This window comes from Anser brachyrhynchus (assembly GCF_964034855.1).
Source record: "Anser brachyrhynchus genome assembly, chromosome: 5".
NCBI classification, from domain to species: Eukaryota; Metazoa; Chordata; class Aves; order Anseriformes; family Anatidae; genus Anser; species Anser brachyrhynchus.
In genome coordinates, this window is record NC_137699.1 from 28,175,316 (window position 1) to 28,195,809 (window position 20,494).

At 38.9% G+C, this 20,494-nt stretch overlaps 1 protein-coding gene across 6 annotated transcripts in view; it reads left to right on the forward strand.

The window, feature by feature from the left end:
* ZFYVE26 (zinc finger FYVE-type containing 26) overlaps window positions 1-20,494 on the forward strand; it is a 53,730-nt gene that overhangs the window by 21,693 nt on the left and 11,543 nt on the right. Inside the window, exons 21-39 of one of the 6 annotated variants that reach the window (XM_080595346.1) lie at window positions 50-789; window positions 1,396-1,592; window positions 2,503-2,607; window positions 3,200-3,322; window positions 4,198-4,374; window positions 5,508-5,754; window positions 6,819-6,923; window positions 7,091-7,207; window positions 8,731-8,888; window positions 9,505-9,674; window positions 10,639-10,667; window positions 13,951-14,072; window positions 14,162-14,382; window positions 15,060-15,207; window positions 16,297-16,506; window positions 17,373-17,591; window positions 18,510-18,707; window positions 19,007-19,209; window positions 19,996-20,137. In XM_080595346.1, coding sequence (XP_080451472.1) covers window positions 50-789; window positions 1,396-1,592; window positions 2,503-2,607; window positions 3,200-3,322; window positions 4,198-4,374; window positions 5,508-5,754; window positions 6,819-6,923; window positions 7,091-7,207; window positions 8,731-8,888; window positions 9,505-9,674; window positions 10,639-10,667; window positions 13,951-14,072; window positions 14,162-14,382; window positions 15,060-15,207; window positions 16,297-16,506; window positions 17,373-17,591; window positions 18,510-18,707; window positions 19,007-19,209; window positions 19,996-20,137 — 3,631 coding nt within the window. The remainder of the gene's footprint in view (window positions 1-49; window positions 790-1,395; window positions 1,593-2,502; window positions 2,608-3,199; window positions 3,323-4,197; window positions 4,375-5,507; window positions 5,755-6,818; window positions 6,924-7,090; window positions 7,208-8,730; window positions 8,889-9,504; window positions 9,675-10,638; window positions 10,668-13,950; window positions 14,073-14,161; window positions 14,383-15,059; window positions 15,208-16,296; window positions 16,507-17,372; window positions 17,592-18,509; window positions 18,708-19,006; window positions 19,210-19,995; window positions 20,138-20,494) is intronic. The other 5 variants (XM_080595347.1, XM_080595348.1, XM_080595349.1 and 2 more) reach the window with 5 other exon arrangements.

Genomic DNA, 20,494 nt, shown 5'->3' on the forward strand with positions numbered 1-20,494 from the left:
GTACTGTTTATGTGTGTTGGGTAAGCTGGTTCTGTTTTCAATCCTGCAGGCTTGCTTCACTCTTGGCTAAAGAAGAGTTGAACTTGAATGTGCAGCAAGTTATTGTTAACTGTTGCTGTGAGCCACTGTCCTTGTGCAGCGCAAGGCAAACCAGCCAGGCAAAGTCGCTTCTGACAACCATCAGCAACCTAGCGCATCAGTATGCCTGCCGCTGCCTGCCAGATGTTGAAATACCTACCCCCAGTCCTGCAGTGGCCTCTGAGGACATCTACACTCAGGCCCCATCCTCTGTGACTGACTTGAGCCAGAACACGCTCACTGCCTCCTCCCTGGACTTCCTGAAGTCTCAGTCAAAATTAACAGCCACAGTGGCATGTCTAAGTGCATCTAATATACAGAAAACTTCCAAATCGAGTTTATCTTGGATGGAATTTCGAGGCAAACGGGAGGCGCCCTTAGGTTTGGAACAGATTTCCAGGGAGTGTGAGGCATTGTTGAAGGAGTTCCCCATACTGGAACAATTCCTGCTTGCTATGTTCGAGCCACTTCAGAATCAGCAAGAGGAAGGCGTCAGCTTGGCTAGTGCCTTCTCTGGCAAGACATACATATCTTTGGTTCTCCTAGGACTGCATTCCACCACAGCCGTTAAGGTATTAATGGAAGTCTTTGAACAAGCACTTGCTGCAAAGGATTGGGTCAGAGCTCTGAAGGTCTTGGATTTGTACAGTCAGGATGTGGAGGAGTTGGACAACATCAAGGATGTTGTGCTGAGCTGTGCAACTGCTGAAGGTAAGAAAGATGAAGTCAGGTGTTCCTTCTGCATTCCTCTGCCTTCTGCCCTTTTCGTATTATATGAAGAATACAGCCTGAAACAGGAGGTGGAAACTAAGGTAGTGGTCCATGAGCAAATCCAAAGACGGAAACAGATCTCTTCCCTTCTATCGTCCTAAATTTGCTTTCTCTGATAGTGTAGTTCCTGTTTTGCTAATTTGCAAATCCTGACAGTAAACTTACACAAAACCTATTTAGTACAAGAGAACTGGAATGTATCGTGAGTGTTACTTGTATGTGAAGAGCTAGGTATGTCAGAAGACATAGTATTGTTAATGGAACATCTCTTACAGCAGTGTCATTGTCATACATGGATGATGTATCCCATGAAAAGAGAGGCCTTTTAGGAGTCTAAGGATAGCAAGTGTCCCATGCTGACTTTGGTTGCTTCCTGAGAATCTGATGCTTGGCATAAGTCTAGTATAGGTTTTTCAGCTACGTACTGTTTGTTTTGCTGGTACCATCCAGTGCAGATGAGGGTATGTTGTGGTGGTGTTTTTTGTTTTTTTAATCTTTCTAAAACACAGAAACTGAGTTTTATCTGGTGGTTTGTTTTCTCTGCAGGTAAGGATGGTTGGCAGTACTTGTTCCCAGTAAAAAACGCAACATTGAGAAGTATGCTGGCCCTGCGCTGCCTGGACAAATGGCCACTTGATGCCTGTTTGGAAATACTAGCTTATTGCATTTCTGATTTGGGCATAACTGATGAACTAAAAGCCAGCTTGCAGAGCAGGAAGAAAGAACTTCAGGTTTATCAAAAGGTACAAAGCCATTACTTCAGTAACCAGTAAAATGAAACAGGCAGGAGGGAGAAAATATGCTTGCACTTTTAAAAAAAAAATTGGCCCTTGGTTCTTTTTTGATCATAGTATCTTTTCAAGTCTTTCATTCCAAAAACACATCATGTGTTCTCAGTACTGCAGTATCCAATTAACACACTCTTCCACCCTTTATAACTTTCCCATTCTCCTATGAGAGTTCAGGTCTGCAAATAAGATTAGACATAAACTTTTGTGCATGCCACTTTTTTTTTATAAATAATTTGTTTTTCCATTCTGTATCAATGCTAGGACTTTTGGAAGTTTTCTATTGCAATTCATGATTTTATCTGCCTGGGAGGCATAGATACATCCAGGCATAGCATAGAGGACTGCTGGTCCAATAAGCAGATCTGTATCGCAGGCAGTTCTTCTAACTGCAGGGGAGTTTAGATACCCAAGTTAAGTCAGACTAGCTGGCCTGCAATTCAGCACAGACTGAAAAGGCAGATGGAGTGTAAAGGAGGAATAAATCCCTGCTGAGCTCTGTATGGTAGTGATTCTGCTAAATGATGATTGTCTCACTTGTTAGCACCAGCAACGTCTGCAGTATACAGTATATGTTTACTCTTTCATCCATAATTACTGCCATGTAGTCTTCTAGAAACCTTCCCTTACAAACCTGCTTTGCAGAGCCATTTGTAGATTAACGCCTTAGAAAGATCACAGTCTTTTTTTTGGGGTGGAAGTGCATTACATCATCCTGGTAGAGGGCTAAAGATAAATGTGGATCTCCTTTTAGACTTTTTCTTTGTACAAAGTATCTCTTGATGTGAGCAGCTCAGCTGTTTTCCTAGACTTGATTTTTGTAGATAAAACTTTTGTGTGCTACAGTAATATTAAACTTTTTCAGATTTTGAATTTACAAAACGAACCTCTGTGGAATGACTGGCAAGATCTGAAAAAAGCCTGCACTGATGATCCCCAGACCATCATGAATATCATTCTGAAGGCGAAGGTTAGGCATTGGCATGTGGACACATTAAACTTTGATAAAATTTGTTGAACTTTGATAAATTTGTTGAACTAGCTTTTTAAAACAGCAGTCAAAAAAATATTAATACCTTGAGAGGAAGGATTCTTTTACTCAATTCTATGCTACAGAAACAAATACAAGTATGTGCTTAATGTCAAGACTTAAATGTAATTAATAATCCTTTAACTCTTATTCTGAGGTACAACCTACTCTTTTCTCTTAAAACTCTGAAGACTTGAATGGTATGACTTTTGGTGTAATACAGGCTTGGTTATTATATAAGCAGTAATGCTGTAAATCTGGTTGGCTTGAAAAGTATCTCTGGAAAGTCAGTGTGCTTACTGTGAGGTGAGAAACTATTCTCAGTACAGGTTGCGACTGGCAAACTGGATGTCATCTCTTTCCCCTTGTCATTTTGATTTTTTTATGTTTGCATGAGGGGAGGAGAGTCTAAGCTACAGAAATTCTGTAAGCTGATCAGAAGTTTGGGAGAAACTGCTGTATCAAATGGTAGAAGGTTGTTTTCTGGTTTGGTTTCATTAGTGTTTTTTATTTCTTTTCTCTTATTCTTTAGGATTATGAGTTGTGTGAGGAGTGGGGGCACTTATATCCTGTCCCAAGAGAAGACTTGATCAATCTTCACCGTGAGCACCTTCTCCACTTACTGGAGACAGGTGACATGGAAAAAGCACTGCAGGTAACAGCGAGATTCTTTCAGCCTTACATCTCAAGGTCAAATAAGTTGAGAGCAAGGTATCCAAACTGTTGTTGCTGTCATTTACTCACATCACATGGGTATTTTGGAGATATTTCAGTATCATCAGAAACGTGTTTTGTCTGTATATCATATTTTGGCAAATTGTTTTGTAGTTACTAGGTCATGGAAAGTTGTGTTATTTGGCATTTTCATGGCTTTTCTGCTTCTTCCTTTAAAGAATGCTATTTGTTTAGATATGCTTTCAGGACCCTGGCTCTCACTTGGTCCACTTAAATGAAAATACAGCTTTGCAATCCAGTTGTTGGACCAAGACCTTTAAATGTCTTTACAACTACTTTAATTAAATGGAAATACAAGCCACCTTTTATTTGAAAAATAATAATGAAGCACTTTTGTGCTGCTTAAGCAGAAGAATCAGAAGTGATAGTAGTAAGATGAATTAGTCAGTTGTGCTTTGGTGCCCAAATTACCCAAGTGTGAATTCTTCTGGTTTTAATAATTACAGAACTATTGCTAATAACAGAGTAAAATAAGATGCAGGCTCTTTCAGTCTACATAGTTTTAAAATCAAAGAAAGAAAAAATTAAGCAAGGAATGAGAGATAAGATGCAGAATTAAAAGGTCTCCACCTTGCTTCTAGAATACTTTAAAAGTTATTTTGATTATGAAATGGAGCAAATAGGTAATAAGTAGGCAAATGGTTGATCTAAATCACCATTACATACATAGGACACTTGTGGAGGTTAATTTGCTTGTTGGACCATTGTAGGACAGCAATCTGTTATTCACTGACTGATATGAAGAATCCTCTGCAGGAATGCAGTAGGGATTTATTGTATTTCGTGTGTTTCTAGCTTTTGCAAAGAATAGAAGACCCTGGTATTTGCCTTGCAATCAGTGAGCAGTCCCTTGACCAGCATCCCAGCTTGGCAGCATCTCACTTCTTAGCTGATTACCTCACAAATCACTTCTACAAGAATCTGACAACAGCACGCCGTAATGAAATCCAGGCACTCTATATGGGATCAAAAGTGAGTAAAACTCCTTCATTGTAGGATTAACAGCAATATATAACTATAGAAGTACCTGCCTGTAGGTTTTTATCAAGCATTCTCAACTTATCAGGCTCAAGATCCTTAGTCTCAGGATCCAAAATAAGGTTAATGATGGGTTAAAACTTCTTTCCTTTCTCCATTTTGGCATTTCCTGCATCCTGAGGTGAATGTAGCTCCCAACGTAAACAGAGCATTCTTATTTCACTCTTAGCTGTGAGGAGTGGAGGACCATGCAGACTAAATGAGAAAAAAAAAATGGGGTGTCTATCAGTACAGTTTCTATCTCTGTCCTGGTGAAAAAGAAAGCACCCTCAATTTATTCTCTGTGGCAGAAATGCCAGGCCTTCTTCCTGTGTACTAATACAAACATGTAAATTACGTTAAAAATGTGCCCACAGGTATAGTGGGCTTTGATACTTTTCATGGCATGTTTCTCCTGGGTGCCTCGCAAAGGTAGACAGTATCGCTCCAGTTTCTGTATGGCCATTGCCCTTACAGAAGCCATGTAGGTTCTGTGCTTACCCTGGAAACAGATGTATTAACCAATAGATTACTTTAGTCAAATGTATCATAGGTGAACAACATGGAGCGCTTCCTGTAACTTGCAGTTTGCTGCAGGACTACAAATGGCAGTTCACTCCAGTGCTTTGCACAACATTAAGCTGTTTCTTTATTTGTCCCTTTTGAAGGCACGATTTGTAGAGTCCATATTAACTGGTCAGCTTTAGGAGAATTGCTTATATTTTTTCCTCATGTTTCCTGAAATGATGTAAAGATAAGGACTGGGATAATGTTTTTTTTTCGTAGCCTTATTTTAACAAGACAATGTGCTCTACCCTGCTACAACATATCTGTCACAGGGTCACAAAATGCTTTCTAGTTTTCAGATGCCTCTGAAATAAGGCAGTGTTTGGAATGTGAAAGCAGAAGCTAAGTAACTTCTGCAAATTCGTACATTAATTCTGTCACAGAGCTATGAATAGGCCCAAGAAGTCCCAACTCCATTTTTTAGCCTCTGCATGTTATTCCATTCCCTGTGTAAGCTGCTCAGACAGTTTCTTGTCAGATTTGGAGGCACATAATTTTAACCGTTTCTTGTTGTTTCACAGGTGTTGCTGACTCTACCTGAGCTCTCCCGTGTTACCTACTTCCACCTCTCCTCCAGGCCACTGCTGATGCTGGAACAGCTGCTCATGAATATGAAAGTGGACTGGGTAGCTGTGGCTGTGCAGACACTGCTCCAGCTCTTAGGTGGACATGAAGTTGGCTTCACTGTAGAAGACATTGACAGTTTGCTCTCAAAGTATGCAGAAAAAGCCCTCGACTTCCCCTATGCATTAAAAGAAAAGCGATCAGGTGACTGTCCATAAGAATTTTCATTTTGGGAAAGAAGGGCAAATTTTCCCCCAGAATTGTTTTACTAAGTATGCCATAACATTTTTAGATGTATGCCTCAGTTTTCCCTCTAGCCCAGAATATGTTCTTGCCTTTCTTGTAAGAAGCATATGTACTCAAAGACCAAGAGCTCCAAAACTTTCTCAGTTTTCTCTTTTGCTCCTTTTTATTGTCTTTTTTTCTTATTCAATAGTGTTCGATTTTATTTCATTTGCTTAATGTGAAGCCACTGACAACTTCAGCAGTTCTAAAACTTGCACTCAACCACGTCTTCCCCCTAAACCATGTGAGACTTTGGGGGGGAAATGAGCGTACACTTCCCTCCTCCTAGACTCCTGTTCCTTTTTTTTTTTACTGGTTCTATTTAACATTCTTGGCACAGCTCTCTTTTCTGGTTTGTCAATCAGTTCTCATCTGTGTTGTCATCAGTTCTGCATTTGGCTCTGTGCTTGAGGGTTTTGTAACTGGAACAGCAGAGGGTGCTCCAGGTCAAGCCCAGTGGTCTTGTCTCACTGCATTGGAAGTGCGTGATGTGCTTGCCTGTCTGTATTTGTCTACCTGTTCCTACATATGTGGTACTAGCTCACTTTATAGCAGTTTCAAAATGTTGATACCATTTCATAATTTAAAGATGCAGCTCTCAAGGCATCAGACTTCGTCCATCTCTTCCTGCCAAATGACCTATAACTTTGCAAGTATGTTCCTTCTGCTGCAATGTGAAACAATATTTGCAATGAGTACCTTGTGTCAGCTAATTGTTCTCACACATGATACTGTTTCTCTGCTGAATTATTCCTGTGCCTGTCAGTAGTCCACTGCTTTAAGGATCCCGTTCTCTATGTTTTATATAGTCTCACGTGAATCATTGTGAGCTAATTTTCTTAAAAGATAGTAATTTGTAATTACACAGCTAATCCTGTTTGTACTAACATTGTTACATACTCCTGTGAATGGATTCCTGTAACATTTGTTAAAACAAGTGGATGTATAAACAATATTGTTCTGGTTTTTTTACTCTGTCCTAGATTCTGTGATACGTATCCAAGAAAATCTCAGTCAAATACTGGAGTGTGAAGCAATGTCTAAATCAGGATCATCAGAACTGTCTCCTGCCAGTTTTACTGGTAAGGGTAAGATCTCTATGCCATTTTCTTTCTTTTTATCCCTTATCTATGTTTGAAGTGCGTTCCACCACTGAATAGTAACTTAGGTCTCTGTATTGGTGATTTGGGCCCAGTTAAAAGAAGATGTGAAGGAGAAGAGGAAGGGCATAGTTTTATTTTTTTTTTTTTGGTAGATATCTACAGAACGTCTGAAGAGTCAGCACACAAATCCATTTCAGGCACTGCAGGGGGAAAAAAAACAATTCTGAACAGAGCACAGAAAACTGGATTACGTCTGCAGGAAGAAAAAGGTTTATCTCTTTGTCACAGCTAGGTTGTAAGTGGATTAATGGTGCTGCAGGTTAATCTTCCTGTGTCTTGATTTCTGTGCTATCTTTGGATATATAGGCAGAGCTTTTCTGGAAGCCCACTCACTGTAGTGGTACTTCGTGTTCTTTTCTCGGTATCTTTTTTTTTCTTCTCAATTTTAACTCTGGTTTTACAGTAGAAATCTCATCCTTTTTTTTGTCTGTTTTCTTTCTTTCAGTCCTTGAATTAATTTTTTTCTAGGATCCCTTTTGTGACCTGAGGGAATAGCACACCTTGTTATTGTCTGAGAGGGCTCCACTCACAGTCCTCAAATACAAATAAATAGAAACAAAATAATTTAATCCAAAACAAGAATATTTGTGGCTTAAAAACAACCATAAATTCTTTTGTAGAGTCCATTCTGCATCTAATGCAAGAGATGCACGCTTCAGAAGATATATATTCTGAGAGATGCGTAGTGTGTGCTCTCAGGAAAGGACTAGCAAAGGGTATCCGCAGACCTCCAAGGCTGGTTATTCTCAGCGAGTGGTGGGCCTGTGCTATCCTGATCTCCTGTTCAGGGCTCTGAAATATTATCTGGTTCTCTATCCTGAGCTGGTGATTCTGCTTGCACTGCATACGTGAGGTGACAGCGTGTCTTGGATTTGACTGTGTAGCTCTTCAGTTTCTCTCCTAGTGGTCAGCTTAATATCTGTATGTTGTTACAAAACCTGAGTGAATTGTCCTCTAATGTTCCTTTGCAATCCAGCATCTACTTGAATGAGTTAGCTTTACTGGAATGGAGTTTTTTTCTTTAGTTTAGTATCCATGAACATAGAAGGTGGCTTGTAGGGCTGGGATGAGCTGTTGAACTTTTTAGTTAGCCTGAAGTGTAACTGTCTCACATCATATAAACCAAGAGTCTATCTACTGCTATAAATTTGATTCAAATAATATTTCTTTGGCAAAGTCAAAGAAGCTAAAGGCCAAAGACTTAAAAACTTCTGCCTCTTTGAACTGATTTTACCAACAGTAGGTTTTAAAGCAGATCAGACAGGAAGGCATATGCTGTTGCTAGCAATGCCATACCTCTCCTGAGATAATAAAGAAAATTCTTAGTCTTCAGGAATGTCAACACTAGGTATCCTTAAGGTTCTATTTTACGCTATACCACTTATTTGGTATTTGTATTCCTGAGTGTTTTTTTCCCTCCTTCTCCAAGTCCCTGCTTATGATACAAGCATAGATGTTGAAGTTATCTTATACTTCTCTAATTGTTGTGGTAAAGATCTACTAATAACTAAGTACTCTTGCTCATTAGCATTGAAGTATTAGAAGCTTACAATCTTAGAGTTTTAGTTTATAGCATTTATACTCCTTACACAACGTTACTCTGCTATGCCTAGGTGAAAGATAAGGGTAGTCTTGTGAGTCTCAGTAAGTCTGTAGTGTTTTCTGGTATTCAAGACTCCATTAAACAGCTTAAATCCCTTTCCATGTTTGTCTTGTCCTGGCTTTTTTTAAGGTGTAACAACGTCTGCAAGTCCCAGAGAAAGAAGTTTGCAGCAAAATTTGTTTCCTCAGGAATTTGTGCCACCTGAAAAGCCACCTCCAAAGCAAGAATGGATACCCGATGACACTGAAACGATATGTATGGTTTGCAAATCTGAACGCTTCACTATGGTAAGGAGCAAAAATTAGAACTGTGACCTTAATGTCAACAGTTGCTTGTAATATGTTTCTTAAAAGCCCTTAGCTACTTTAGCAAGTTTGCCTACATCACTGTAGGCTTGACAGGATTGCTAGTCCATTGATTTTTAACCATTAATTTCTATTTAGTGTAGCTGAGGAGACAGGCAGCAGTTACCTGTTTTCACTGTGAAGTGAAAAAGATTAATTTTGATTTTTGCAGGTGTGCTGGCAGTCTTGCCTTATATTGCTTAGAAGCAGTACTATTTCCTCAAAATGCCTGTTGCTTTTGAATTTGGAAGTGACTAAGGTAGTGTCAGAAAAAGAGTCTACAGCTTCTGATTTTTCCAGGAAGCAATCTAAGTATCTTGATGACCAAAATAGGAACAGCTTGAGTAGTGGAGAAAGTTGAAGACTGCAGCAAGTATATTAAACGTGTGTCCCTAGAAGGGAATTCTGGTAGTGAGAATCAATCATTTTATAGTTCTAAAAAGCCTCGTCATGTGTGCTGTGTCCTCTCATCAAGTGAAGTTTACTCATGAGTGGAGGCAGATACAGGCGTGGACTTGGGTCATGTTCCTTCAGTTGCTTATTCATGACTTGTGCTCAGTTTAACAGGCGTCATCACTGCAGGCGTTGTGGCAGGCTGGTGTGCAGTTCTTGCTCTACCAAGAAAATGGCAGTAGAAGCTTGTAGAGAAAATCCGGCTCGAGTATGCGATCAGTGCTATAGCTACTACAACAGAGATCATCTGCCTGGCTTGGTACATGACACAAGCACGTATGTCTTTCTATTCTAGTTATCCTCAATTCCAAATTGACTGGATCTGTTGAACACAGTTGTTTTAATGCTACTTCATAGTCCCTTGATTGTGACTTCTTGAACCTTGGGTATTCAAAAGCAAGTTCTTGATTAGATAGCCTTTTCATTAAGGGCACAGTTTCAAAGCCTGTCTGTGATGACAGATTTTCACGATCTGGTGGCTTTCAGCTGAGAGTTGGATGGGGATTCATTGTGCATTGGTTAGGCCAACTGGTGAAAAGTGCAGCTGAAAAGAGTGAGCTTTACTATTTGTGATCCCATAAAGCCTGCTGATAGCAGTATCAGCTATGGCAATATCAGGAGGCTTGTGAGGAATAGCAGTCTGAAAAAAAATAGTGAAAAAATAAGCAGTCACCTGTAGATAGATTAGCTTGAGTCAGAATGGTTGCTTATGCTACCAGATTAGGTCAGCAAAGCTTAGCTGTGAACTTGAATGCTACTAGTCATGTTTTAATTGCTTGTGTTGTCTTTTTCTAATTGCAAAGCGTTTGTCTTTTGTTTATACTCACCTTATTTGTATTTAAAAAAAAAAAAAGATGCTAAATCTTTCAGGTCAGAGACCTGGATCCTAGAAAAGTCATGTGAGCTCTGATGTGTTCTGGTATTGGGCAGTTCTTGTTCTCAGCGTCTGTTTCATTATGATATGTGCAACAGCAAGTTGTTACTATAGAAGGGTGTGAGAACTAATTACTTAGTGTAGTTGAAATACAATATGTAGAGTCAGAATCTTGCACTTCCAGACAGCGGAGGGTGGGGACAAGGCAGTGGGTTGGAAAGGGCAGGGAGAGAGACATGTTACATTCTTATAGTACCTTTTTCTGAAAAGGCTAGCCGTATTGATCCCTTTTCTTAAAAGTATGTTTTCCCCAGTGTGGAAAGGCATGGACTAGGCATGATGGTTCTTTCTGTCTTTTTATTGTAGCACAAAAGAAGATCAGGACCAAGTGGAAGGTAAGGAGTGGAATAGTATTAAAATGTGTTTTTTTTAAAGTGCACGATTACCAGTGCAGTTAGAGATGGCAAGCTGCCATGCCTAGCTGTAGCTAAAGGTTGATCAAAACTTCAGTTACAAAATATCAGTGGTGTTTTTGCATGAGCAGTCTGAAATAAAGTATTCCAAACTTCTGTGAATGGGAAATTTGTGATTTAGGAGAAATGGCTGAGTCAATACTGAACAAGCAGTTTGGGGATTAAAGTACTGGGGAAAAAAAACAGTTGGAGAAGGTACTTTACATGCTAGAAATAGTCAGTGAGAGGCTGTGGTAAGAGTAGAAACTACTAGTCCACTATGGAGCTGTACTGAGTGATGCTCTTTTTACAGACACTGCTAGAACAGTCTGTAAAAAGTGATCTCTGAATACTAGTGCAGTGTGCTCTGATGTTTGATACCCCATTTTAGCTTTAGCTGGGGGTAGCAAAGGATGAGGCTTTGCTCATGGGTCTGGCTGTGACCTGAGTTCCCTTTCCTTTGCTGGTTTTATGAATATCAACTACTAATTTCTCTTCAGTGCCTCAGTTTCCCCATCTAACATCATAAGACTTGAGGAGTAATAACAAAACTTCATTTGACTTTTTATTTTTTCCTGCCATTTTTCCTCAGATGGCATTTGTTGTTTGTTTCTTAAGTCGGGTGTTAGAGGTGATTCTGCAAAATTTTCATATACTGATGTGTTATTCTGCTGGACCAAAACAGAGTTATTTCAAGTGCTTATAGCAGTAATATAAAGCATGGAGAAAATCTTGTGTTTGTGCTACAAAACAAATGAGAATTAATATTTTTCCCTACTTTTCCCCTTTGAAGTTTGGGCTATTTCAACGTTTTTGCTGTTGACAGAAGTAGCTTTACTGTTCCCTTTGCTGCAAAACTGATTCAGCTGAAAATTAGTTTGAGCTGCTGCTTCTGATTAGATCCTTCTCTTCATTTGTGTTCTGTCTTTGTCTTGACCTATAAGATTTACCCTGGTGCATAAGGATTGTGACAGTGGGCTTGCAGGATTTTGTAATACACGAGGACATGGAGATTTTTGTTTCTTGAATTTTTGTATTACAAATTAGTGTGAATTACTACTTCCAAAGCAAGTATAGTAAATGTATATCTATTATAGTTACTACAAAATCACTACTAATGAAGTATATATTACAAGTTATATAGCAAAGCAAATACACTCATGATAAGTAACTTGTGTGTTTATATTAGTTATGCATATATAACTACATTAAAATATATATGTACGCATATACATTATACATAAATATTTCCAAGTGTACCTGATATGGCACTCCCCAAGCTACTTCCAGGAGTGAGGCCAGTCAGTGATGGACCATGTCTCACTTCAAAGATGATCTCTGTCATGGAGTCAGCCACGTGTCCCTGGCAAGGGTCAGATCTGTCCAGATCCCATGTAGAGAAGTTCATCAAGGGCAAGTTCTCAGAGAGGAGTTCTATTGTGGGTAGAAAGCAAGTAATTTTTATATCACTAGAGATATAAGGGGATATCACTGCCTGGATCACCCTGTAGATGTTGCTAATTTCTATTTTTTACCTGGGATAGCTAATAGATGATGATGTTTTCTACGTTCTCAGAACAATTTTTACTTTCCCAAACGGTTTTCCTGTTTTTCCAGCTACAGCAGCCAACAGCTGTTGCTGTTTCCTACTTTCTCAGTTTGATTTCCACCTTTCCAGATAAGTTTGTTGTTGCAGTTTCTTCTTTTTGCATTTATTGAGGGTGTCTCAGAGTGTCTGTGGTTCTCTACTCCGCTGCACTTCAATTATGCCAGCTTCACTTCTCAAGGATGCTCTGGGTTCCCAGGCTAGCAGTTCCCAGACTGGCAGGCATTTTCTTCTGTCAGTATTGCAGCAGACATCATCTCCTGTCAGTATTTTTCCCATTATACCAAGGTTGCCTTTATGGCTGCTCCCGTTGCTTTCTTGCTTTGATTGCAGCATTCCTACCTATCACTGGGCCCGTATCATTCAGTCAGAATGAGTGAATCAGAACATGTTAGATGTTAGAGGGAAAGTGTTTTATCGGGCTGCTTTCTTAGCTTTTCTGTTGGAACTGTGAATACATCTTACAAAATGTTTTCAGACCTGGTTTGTTTTAATTATTCCACTCTCCATTTCAATTTAGAAATAGCTTTTTTCTTTTTTTAGTTCACACTACAGTTTTAGAATTATTCACCACTCTAACAATTCTGTGAGCTCTAGAACAGTGAGTTTTTTAGTGTTTTTTAATTTGTCTTGGTTTTGTTTTTTAAGACTTTTAAGCTTTCTCAGGGAGAAGTTGTTGATCAGGCATACAGGTGGCAAATTAGCTTTGTTCTCTGTTTTTCAATGTTGTATGAATGTCCATTGTTTCTTTGCCAGGAGCCACAATCAGAAACCTGAGCATGCTGTGCTTGTGTATTCTCAGACGTGATTTGACCTGTAGCTAATCTCAGTTTTCTGGAATAATTCTTAGCTCAGTTTCAAAGTAGAACCAAGAATATAATGATATTTATTTAAATAATCTTTTGTTCAGTATCAGGTACAAGATGACAAATGGTACTACTGTACTACAGTGTCTGGATTACTAATTTCGAAACAAAAATTTCGATAATCTGGCGTACAGAAAGTCTTTCCACAGAAATGTCTTCTGTTGAATCTTTTGATTAAAACTAATTTTCTGCCATACTACTTTGTATGAAAACTTAACGCACAAGTTAGCTTGTCTTTTCAATGTCTTATCCTAAAGTTGCTGGACAGTATGTTCAAATAACTTGAATTCTCAAAAGAAGATACAGGCAGATAAGTAAACTTGGCTTTTCTCTTGCAACTGGTTCTTCAGTTTTCCTTGTTAGCTGTAACCTATAGGTCACATATTGCTATTTCCCTCCTGATCAGAAATGTTTAATACCTCATCTGAGAGAAGGCGAAAGAGGAAAGGTTGCTTTGTTTGATGTCCTGTAGGATAAAGATTAGTTAACTATTTGAAGACGTATTACTGGATCCAGGTTTTGGTGAAAGGATGTTGATGATAGTGAGTTTAGGTACTGTTTGGTAGCCTGCTGAGGAATGGAAATGTTTCTTTAACGTGTGTACTAGACAAATGATACTGACAGGAATTGGTACAATGAAAGCATCACAGATGATTCTTTTAAGACTGTGGGACTGCTCTGCATCATGCATCTTTAGCCAGGTTTGTTGCTACTTGCACAATGATTCTACCTGTTCTTTCCTTCCTGGCTGCAGAAGCTCCTGATAATGAATATTCCACGGTGGTGCGAATACCCAAGGCAACTGAGCTTGAATGGATTTTTTCCCTGAATGAAGAGGAGAATGAAATTGTGCGCAGTGAATTTTATTACGAACAGGTGAGATCTGGAGAAAGAGAGTCCAGTATAAGCAGCTTCCTGGAGAAGTACCTCAATATTCACGTTTGTGTCTTTCCTCAATTTGTCAGGCTCCCAGCTCTTCCTTGTGTATTGCCATCCTTAGTCTGCACAGCAACAGTATAGCATGTGGCCACCAGCTGATAGAGCACTGCTGCAAATTGTCCCAAGGGCTCACTAATCCTGAGGTAGATGCTGGACTCCTTATGGACATCATGAAACAGTTACTCTTCAGTGCCAAAATGATGTTTGTAAAAGCTGGAAGGAGCCAAGATCTAGCGCTCTGTGACAGGTGATTTATCAGATATTCGCTAGGATGTATTGTCAAGATAATTATCTCCACTAGGGAGTGGAGGGTGGGAGGGTTGCTTTGTGATTGTGCTGTGGACATCTTAAACAGGAAGAGAATTTCATAGTGTAAGAATAGTATAAGAGTTCAAGTGATAGAAATTCAACTAATATGACTATGTAATAATTACTGAGAAAATTCTTAGAGTAGGAGAAATAATTCACAATAATTGAAGTAAATATTTCACTTCTACTGTTGTGGTGTTTTTTGTTGTTGGTGGTGGTGGTTTTTGGTTTTTTTTTTTGCTTTCAGTGTGTATTCCAATATGGGATTTTAAACCTGTACTTCCTGAGAACCAGCATATTACTCTTTCTTCAGACTTTGTCCTACAGGGCTTTAAGTGGCAGGAGCAGTGTATAGATTTCAAACATACTGTTATGATTCTGTAACTTTAGTTGGTGTCTCCAGTCAGCATCTGCCAGTGCTTCATTGAATGTTGGGACGAAAAAAGAGTAGCCTCAGTAAGATAGTAGAACAGATAGAGAAACCTGGTGTACTGGTGAGTTAGGAACCACTGTTCTAAGAGTTGTCTTTGACATAAAGTTTTTTTTTAAGGTTCTTAGTGTGTATGATAATAGTGGAAGTGTATGAATTTGTTTAACCTCTTTGTTTTCTCCTAGCTATATCAGCAAAGTGGATGTGTTGAACATTTTGGTTGCTGCTGCCTACCGTCCAGTACCATCTTTGGATCAGATTCTTCTCCCTGCAGCAGTAACAAGGTTAAGAAATCGGCTTTTGGAAGCAGAGTACTATCAACTAGCTATAGAGGTAATGACAATAGAAGGATGTGAATGTTAATCTTTCTGTGGTGGTTTTTGTTTTTCTCTCTCTTGAGTTTAAATGGATGTGATGTGTGAAATGGACAATATTTAAACTGTTACAAGCTGGGAATAAGTTTTTAAACAATGGAAACAATCTTGTCTGAACATTGGGGAAAAAAAAGCTTCTGAGAAGGAAGATGTATTCTGCTGTGGAGCAATCTGCTAAAAGGAAGGACAGGGTCCTTGTTTTCTGGTACAATTAAAATGGGGATGGACTAACTGCCAGACAGTTATGTGAAAGAATGTTACATCCAGCAGAAGGGCTGAGGCATACTTTGTGGCAGGATTTTGTCTGAAGCTTGTATGTTTGGTTTTATTTGTCCATAATATCACAGAAGATTTTAATAAGGCAACTTTAGCAAGCATTTACTTGGAAAAGAGCAATGGTGGCAAATCTGTCTGTCAGAGTTCATGTGGTTTATCTTCCATCCTGTTCCTGCGCCTAGTATTTCACAAGCCTCTGTTTATGGCATTGCAATTTGTAGGAAGAGGATTATGATGCTGCAAAATATATTAGGATTTTTAAGGGTAACAAGTAGCAGAAATAAATAACATATTTGAATAAAAAGGGTTCATGTTTAAAGGCAGGTGATAGACTAAAGAAAATCAGGAATAAATTTGATCAGCAGAGTTTTATGAAGTAAAAAAAAATCTTGGCAGTTCATGGGACATTTGCTATTGTTTTGGTTTTTAAACCACAAACCCAATTAATTTTACTATGTAAAAATCATTTGCCTTACGACATTTTCACATCAGGAACAGATTTTTTTGTAAGGCTTAAAACTGCTGAATTGAAATTTCCCAGATATGTGACTGCCTAAACGTGTGCAATAAAAACATTGATTTGGAAATCGTGGGTGTTTCAGTAGCTGGCACTTTGTGCCAGTAACCTACAAATAATCAGCATGTCATTTTTTGTTTGTTTTAATGGGAAATGCAGTTCAGGAAGTGAAAGGTCACAGTCTCCAATAAGCTAGCTTTCCTATTTTCTGTATTGGGACTGTATTGCAATATTGCCAAATTATTTTGAATTTAGGTTTCTACGAAGTCTGGCTTGGATCCAAGTGGAGCATGGCATGCCTGGGGCATGGCTTGTCTTAAAGCTGGAAATTTAAGCTCAGCAAGAGAGAAGTTTAACCGGTGTTTAAAGCCACCTGTGGATCTAAACCAGCTGAACCATGGTTCAAGGCTTGTCCAGGATGTGGTACAATACCTGGAGTCCACAGTGAAGCCCGTACTCATTGCGGTAAGGGTCTTCTCTTCTGTCTACTGTGAAAGGCTATGGCAAAGCCAAGTATTGATGCTTTAATACACGTCTTATAGTAATGCAGGATACAATATCAGGTATCAGGTTTCTTTTCTTCTTTTGTCATGATTGCATATTGCAAATTCAATATTGTTGAGAATTTCACTAGCTGCTTCCTCACAGTGAATTGGTGGCTGAGTACCAGATCATAGTGTTGTTTTTTGTTTGTTTTTAATAGCAAGCTGGGGCATGGTTAGTGGATGGGAAAGAAGCTGTAGTGGTTAATGTGTTATTACTGCAGTCTGAGGAAAGTAAACTCCATCCCAACAATATGTTGTGATGTTGCAGTGATGTCATTTGTCTATCAAAACTCTAGTAACTTAGCACATATTCAAAGCTGAGGTTAAAAATGTGATCTCACAATTTTTCCCTTGGCTGAAAACACTACTACGTGGTTTGGGGTTATCTCTGGAAGTTCTGCTTAGGTATACAAAAAAAAGACTCTTAGTACTAAGTAAATACAAAATCATAATGGTGAAAGACCTCTTACTCCTAAGTATTCTAGGAGAATAAAAAAGCCTGCTTGAATTAGGTTATTGAAGTAGCTGCTGGAGTGTTTTGTTTAATAAACAAGCCTCCCATCTGTCCCTGAAAACAGAGCTGTGCTAGTCATGAGAACATTCAATGTCTCTGATAGCACAGTTTCAATCTAATTTTTATAAAAAGCATTCATGGAGACTAACCCCTCCAAAGCGATGACCATTTACAAAACAAGAACGAAAAAGCCTCAGGGCTGGGTGACAAGGTCTAATTGAAAAGAAGGTTCTCTTCTTAGCCATCACCTATCACTGATTTTGTTTTAACAGCAGGATGATGATTACTTTGCCACGTTGAGGGAACTTGAAGCAACACTGAGAACAAGAAGTCTCTCTCTGGAGATGATGTGTGAGGGGAAGGTTCAACACAACAGCTACTATCAGGAGTGCTTGTTCTATTTACATAGTTATGGCACTAATCTGGCAATAATAAGCTTTTACATGAGACATGACTGTATGAGAGAAGCACTGCTTCACTTGTTAAATAAGGTGAGTAATCCAGTTTGCCGTCACTTAAAATTAAATTTTGAAAAGCAGCTTAAGAGGACTTCAAGGCCAGTCAAGATGGTAATGAGCATCATAGAGCATTCTAGAGAGCATGTTTTTCTGCACAGTAGTTTTCCAGTGTCCTGAACGTTATCACACAGACTGTCCAGTGACTGACGAGTTCAGTGACATGGGAAAATAATGTTGATCTTTACATCTTGTGTTTAATCTCTCTTCCTCATTGTGCTGAAACAGTGGCTTCTAGAGAAAAGGAAAAAATTGTGTTTTCTTTTTTTTGTAGAGCCACTGTATCAACACTGCTTTGTCATTTTACTATAAAGCTGAAAATCTGCACCGGTTGCTAATACAGAGAGAAAGAAGATTTTTGAATTCCAACACGGTGGTAACTTTAGACAGTTCATCACAGGGGCCTTAAGCACATGATGTATGAGGAAGGTGACGAGTTTTTTTTTCAGTTTGAAAAAGAGAGCAGGCAAGGGAAGACCTATGTGCTGATTTCAGTTACTGAGTGGGTGATTATGGACAGAATGGCTCCAGGCTTATTTCATGTGCACAATAAAAGAGACAGTGGACACAATTTGGAGCAAGGGAAGTTCTAGCTGGATATAAGGAAAGTGTGTTTTGTTTTGTTTTGCATTGATGTGAGGATGTTTAGGCTGGGAACTAGGTCCCAGAGAGGCTGTTGAATCACCCTACTTGGTAATACTCAGAATGTGACTGGGTAGATCTAGAGATGTCACTCTTTGAGTGAGGATTTGAACCACGTGACCTCCAGAGATCCTTTCCAACTAAATTATCTGTCAATTCTATGATCTCTGTCACTCGATACTACTTTTATATGAGGAAAATCTACATGCCACAGCTGCTTTGCTTCAGGCTACTTTTCTGGTGTTTGTGTAGGAATCCCCATCAGAAGTGTTCATTGAAGGGATCTTCATTCCAAGCTATGAAAGTGGAAAACTGCATATGTTGGAGAACTTGCTGGAAACTATTGATCCAGGATTGGAGAGCTGGGGTATCTACTTGATTGCAGCCTGCAAATACTTGCAGAGAAAGAACTATTACCACATTCTGTATGAGCTACAGCAGTTCATGAAGGTAAGATGAGAAATGTTGAATGCTGTCAGACTTTGGGTTATTTATTTTGCTGTAAATCTGCATGGTGGACAAGTATATTTTTGCTGCTTTCCAATCCTGAAAAACAGGTGGGAAGACCTGGACTGACTGCAGCTGACCTGCTGTGTGTTTCTGTGATGGATCTGGCACATTGCAGTAGCTTAACTATTGCTTTAAAGAAAACAGAGCATTGCCTGCTTTGTGTGAACACTTCATAGAGACAAGGATTAGAGAAGGTGGTTTACTCTGATCCGTCTTAGAGTTCAATACATTTCTTCTAGGATCACGTTCGTGCTGCTATGACCTGCATTAGATTTTTCACTCATGGAGCAAAATCATACACTGAACTGGGAGGCAAACAAACATGGCTTGTAAAGATTAAGGACCATCTCAAAGTCTACCTGCAGGAGGTCTCAAGAAGTTCAGGAAGGAAGAAAATTGTATTCACTTTTCGGAAGAAAATGTCTGCTACAGATGTGTCGAGGTATATATAAACAACAAGCTAAGTTATGGGAAAGAGGAAATTCTGACTTTGTCTTTTCTTAATAGTTGTGTTTGGGCTGAGTTTAGCTAACATATGCTAGGTGGGCCTGACCAAGATCTGACTAGCTAGTTGCAAGTATAGGATTCCCATTACTTTTTCCCCCAGCTACCCAGAAGATGAGCAATTATTTTCACTAAATAATCTAGTCTATCATCTACCTTTCTTCAATTTAAAAAAAAAATCAAACAAAAAAAACATTCCATGTGTAGACAGTTGTATTTAGCTGGCTATATTTGTTTGAATTGTAATTCAACTGTATACAAGTTACAAGCTTCAGTATTAACTGAATCCTTACATTCAAAAAACGAAAATGTAAATTTAGCCATATATCTTTTGTACTTGGGCTTTTATATCTTGATTTTCTCAGTTTTTTTTTTCTTTCATATTTTTTGGCTAGATACTAGGCTTAAAGTTGGGGGGGAGTGGGTATAAAGAGGTCAAAAAGTGAGAGCAGATACTTGGGATTCAGATTTTCTGGATCACTCTTTAGAACAATGCAAACAAGGCTCACCTGCAGCTTTCATTTGCTGAGTGCACAAATCCAAAAAGAACCTCATTAATGTAGATTTGGCTACATGAAAAACAGTCCAATAGTAACTAAAATAATTACTGTTTGGAAATACGTGTCATTTTGAAATATATTCAAGGAAGTAGTAAGTTTACGTGAACAGTAATTGACACTTTCTCTGTTTCAAAATGAAGTGAGTTTTTTTTTTTCCTGCCTAGGCACATCAATACAGTTGATCTGCAGATGGAAGTAACTAAGTTCTTGCATCGATGTGAGATCTCAGGAACCTCTCAAATGACAGGTCCCTCCCTGCCCACGCTCTTCGGAAATAATAGCATGAAAATGGATGTTGCTTGCAAGGTACTCACTGCTGTTTAAAACACAGCTTTATTTTTCATCAGCAATACTAATGTGATACAGAGGTTGAAACATTTGATGGTTGGAGCAACATCTGGTACTATTCATGGGCAAGTTACTTGTGCATATATACAACCTACAGTTAATGAAAAAGTAATGTTTTTCCTCAAAGTAGCAGAGAACACCTAAGAACCTGGAGCTTCTGTGCTCAAAATGCTTACCCAGTGTTCCATAGTGAATCAATGTGACAACAGACCCCGTATTTGCTCTACTTCTTGTTGGATGGCGTTGTTTTCTGTTGAAGAAATGTGTTGTCTTCTGGACTCTAGGCAAAATCTAGAAATGCAAGCATTATTATTT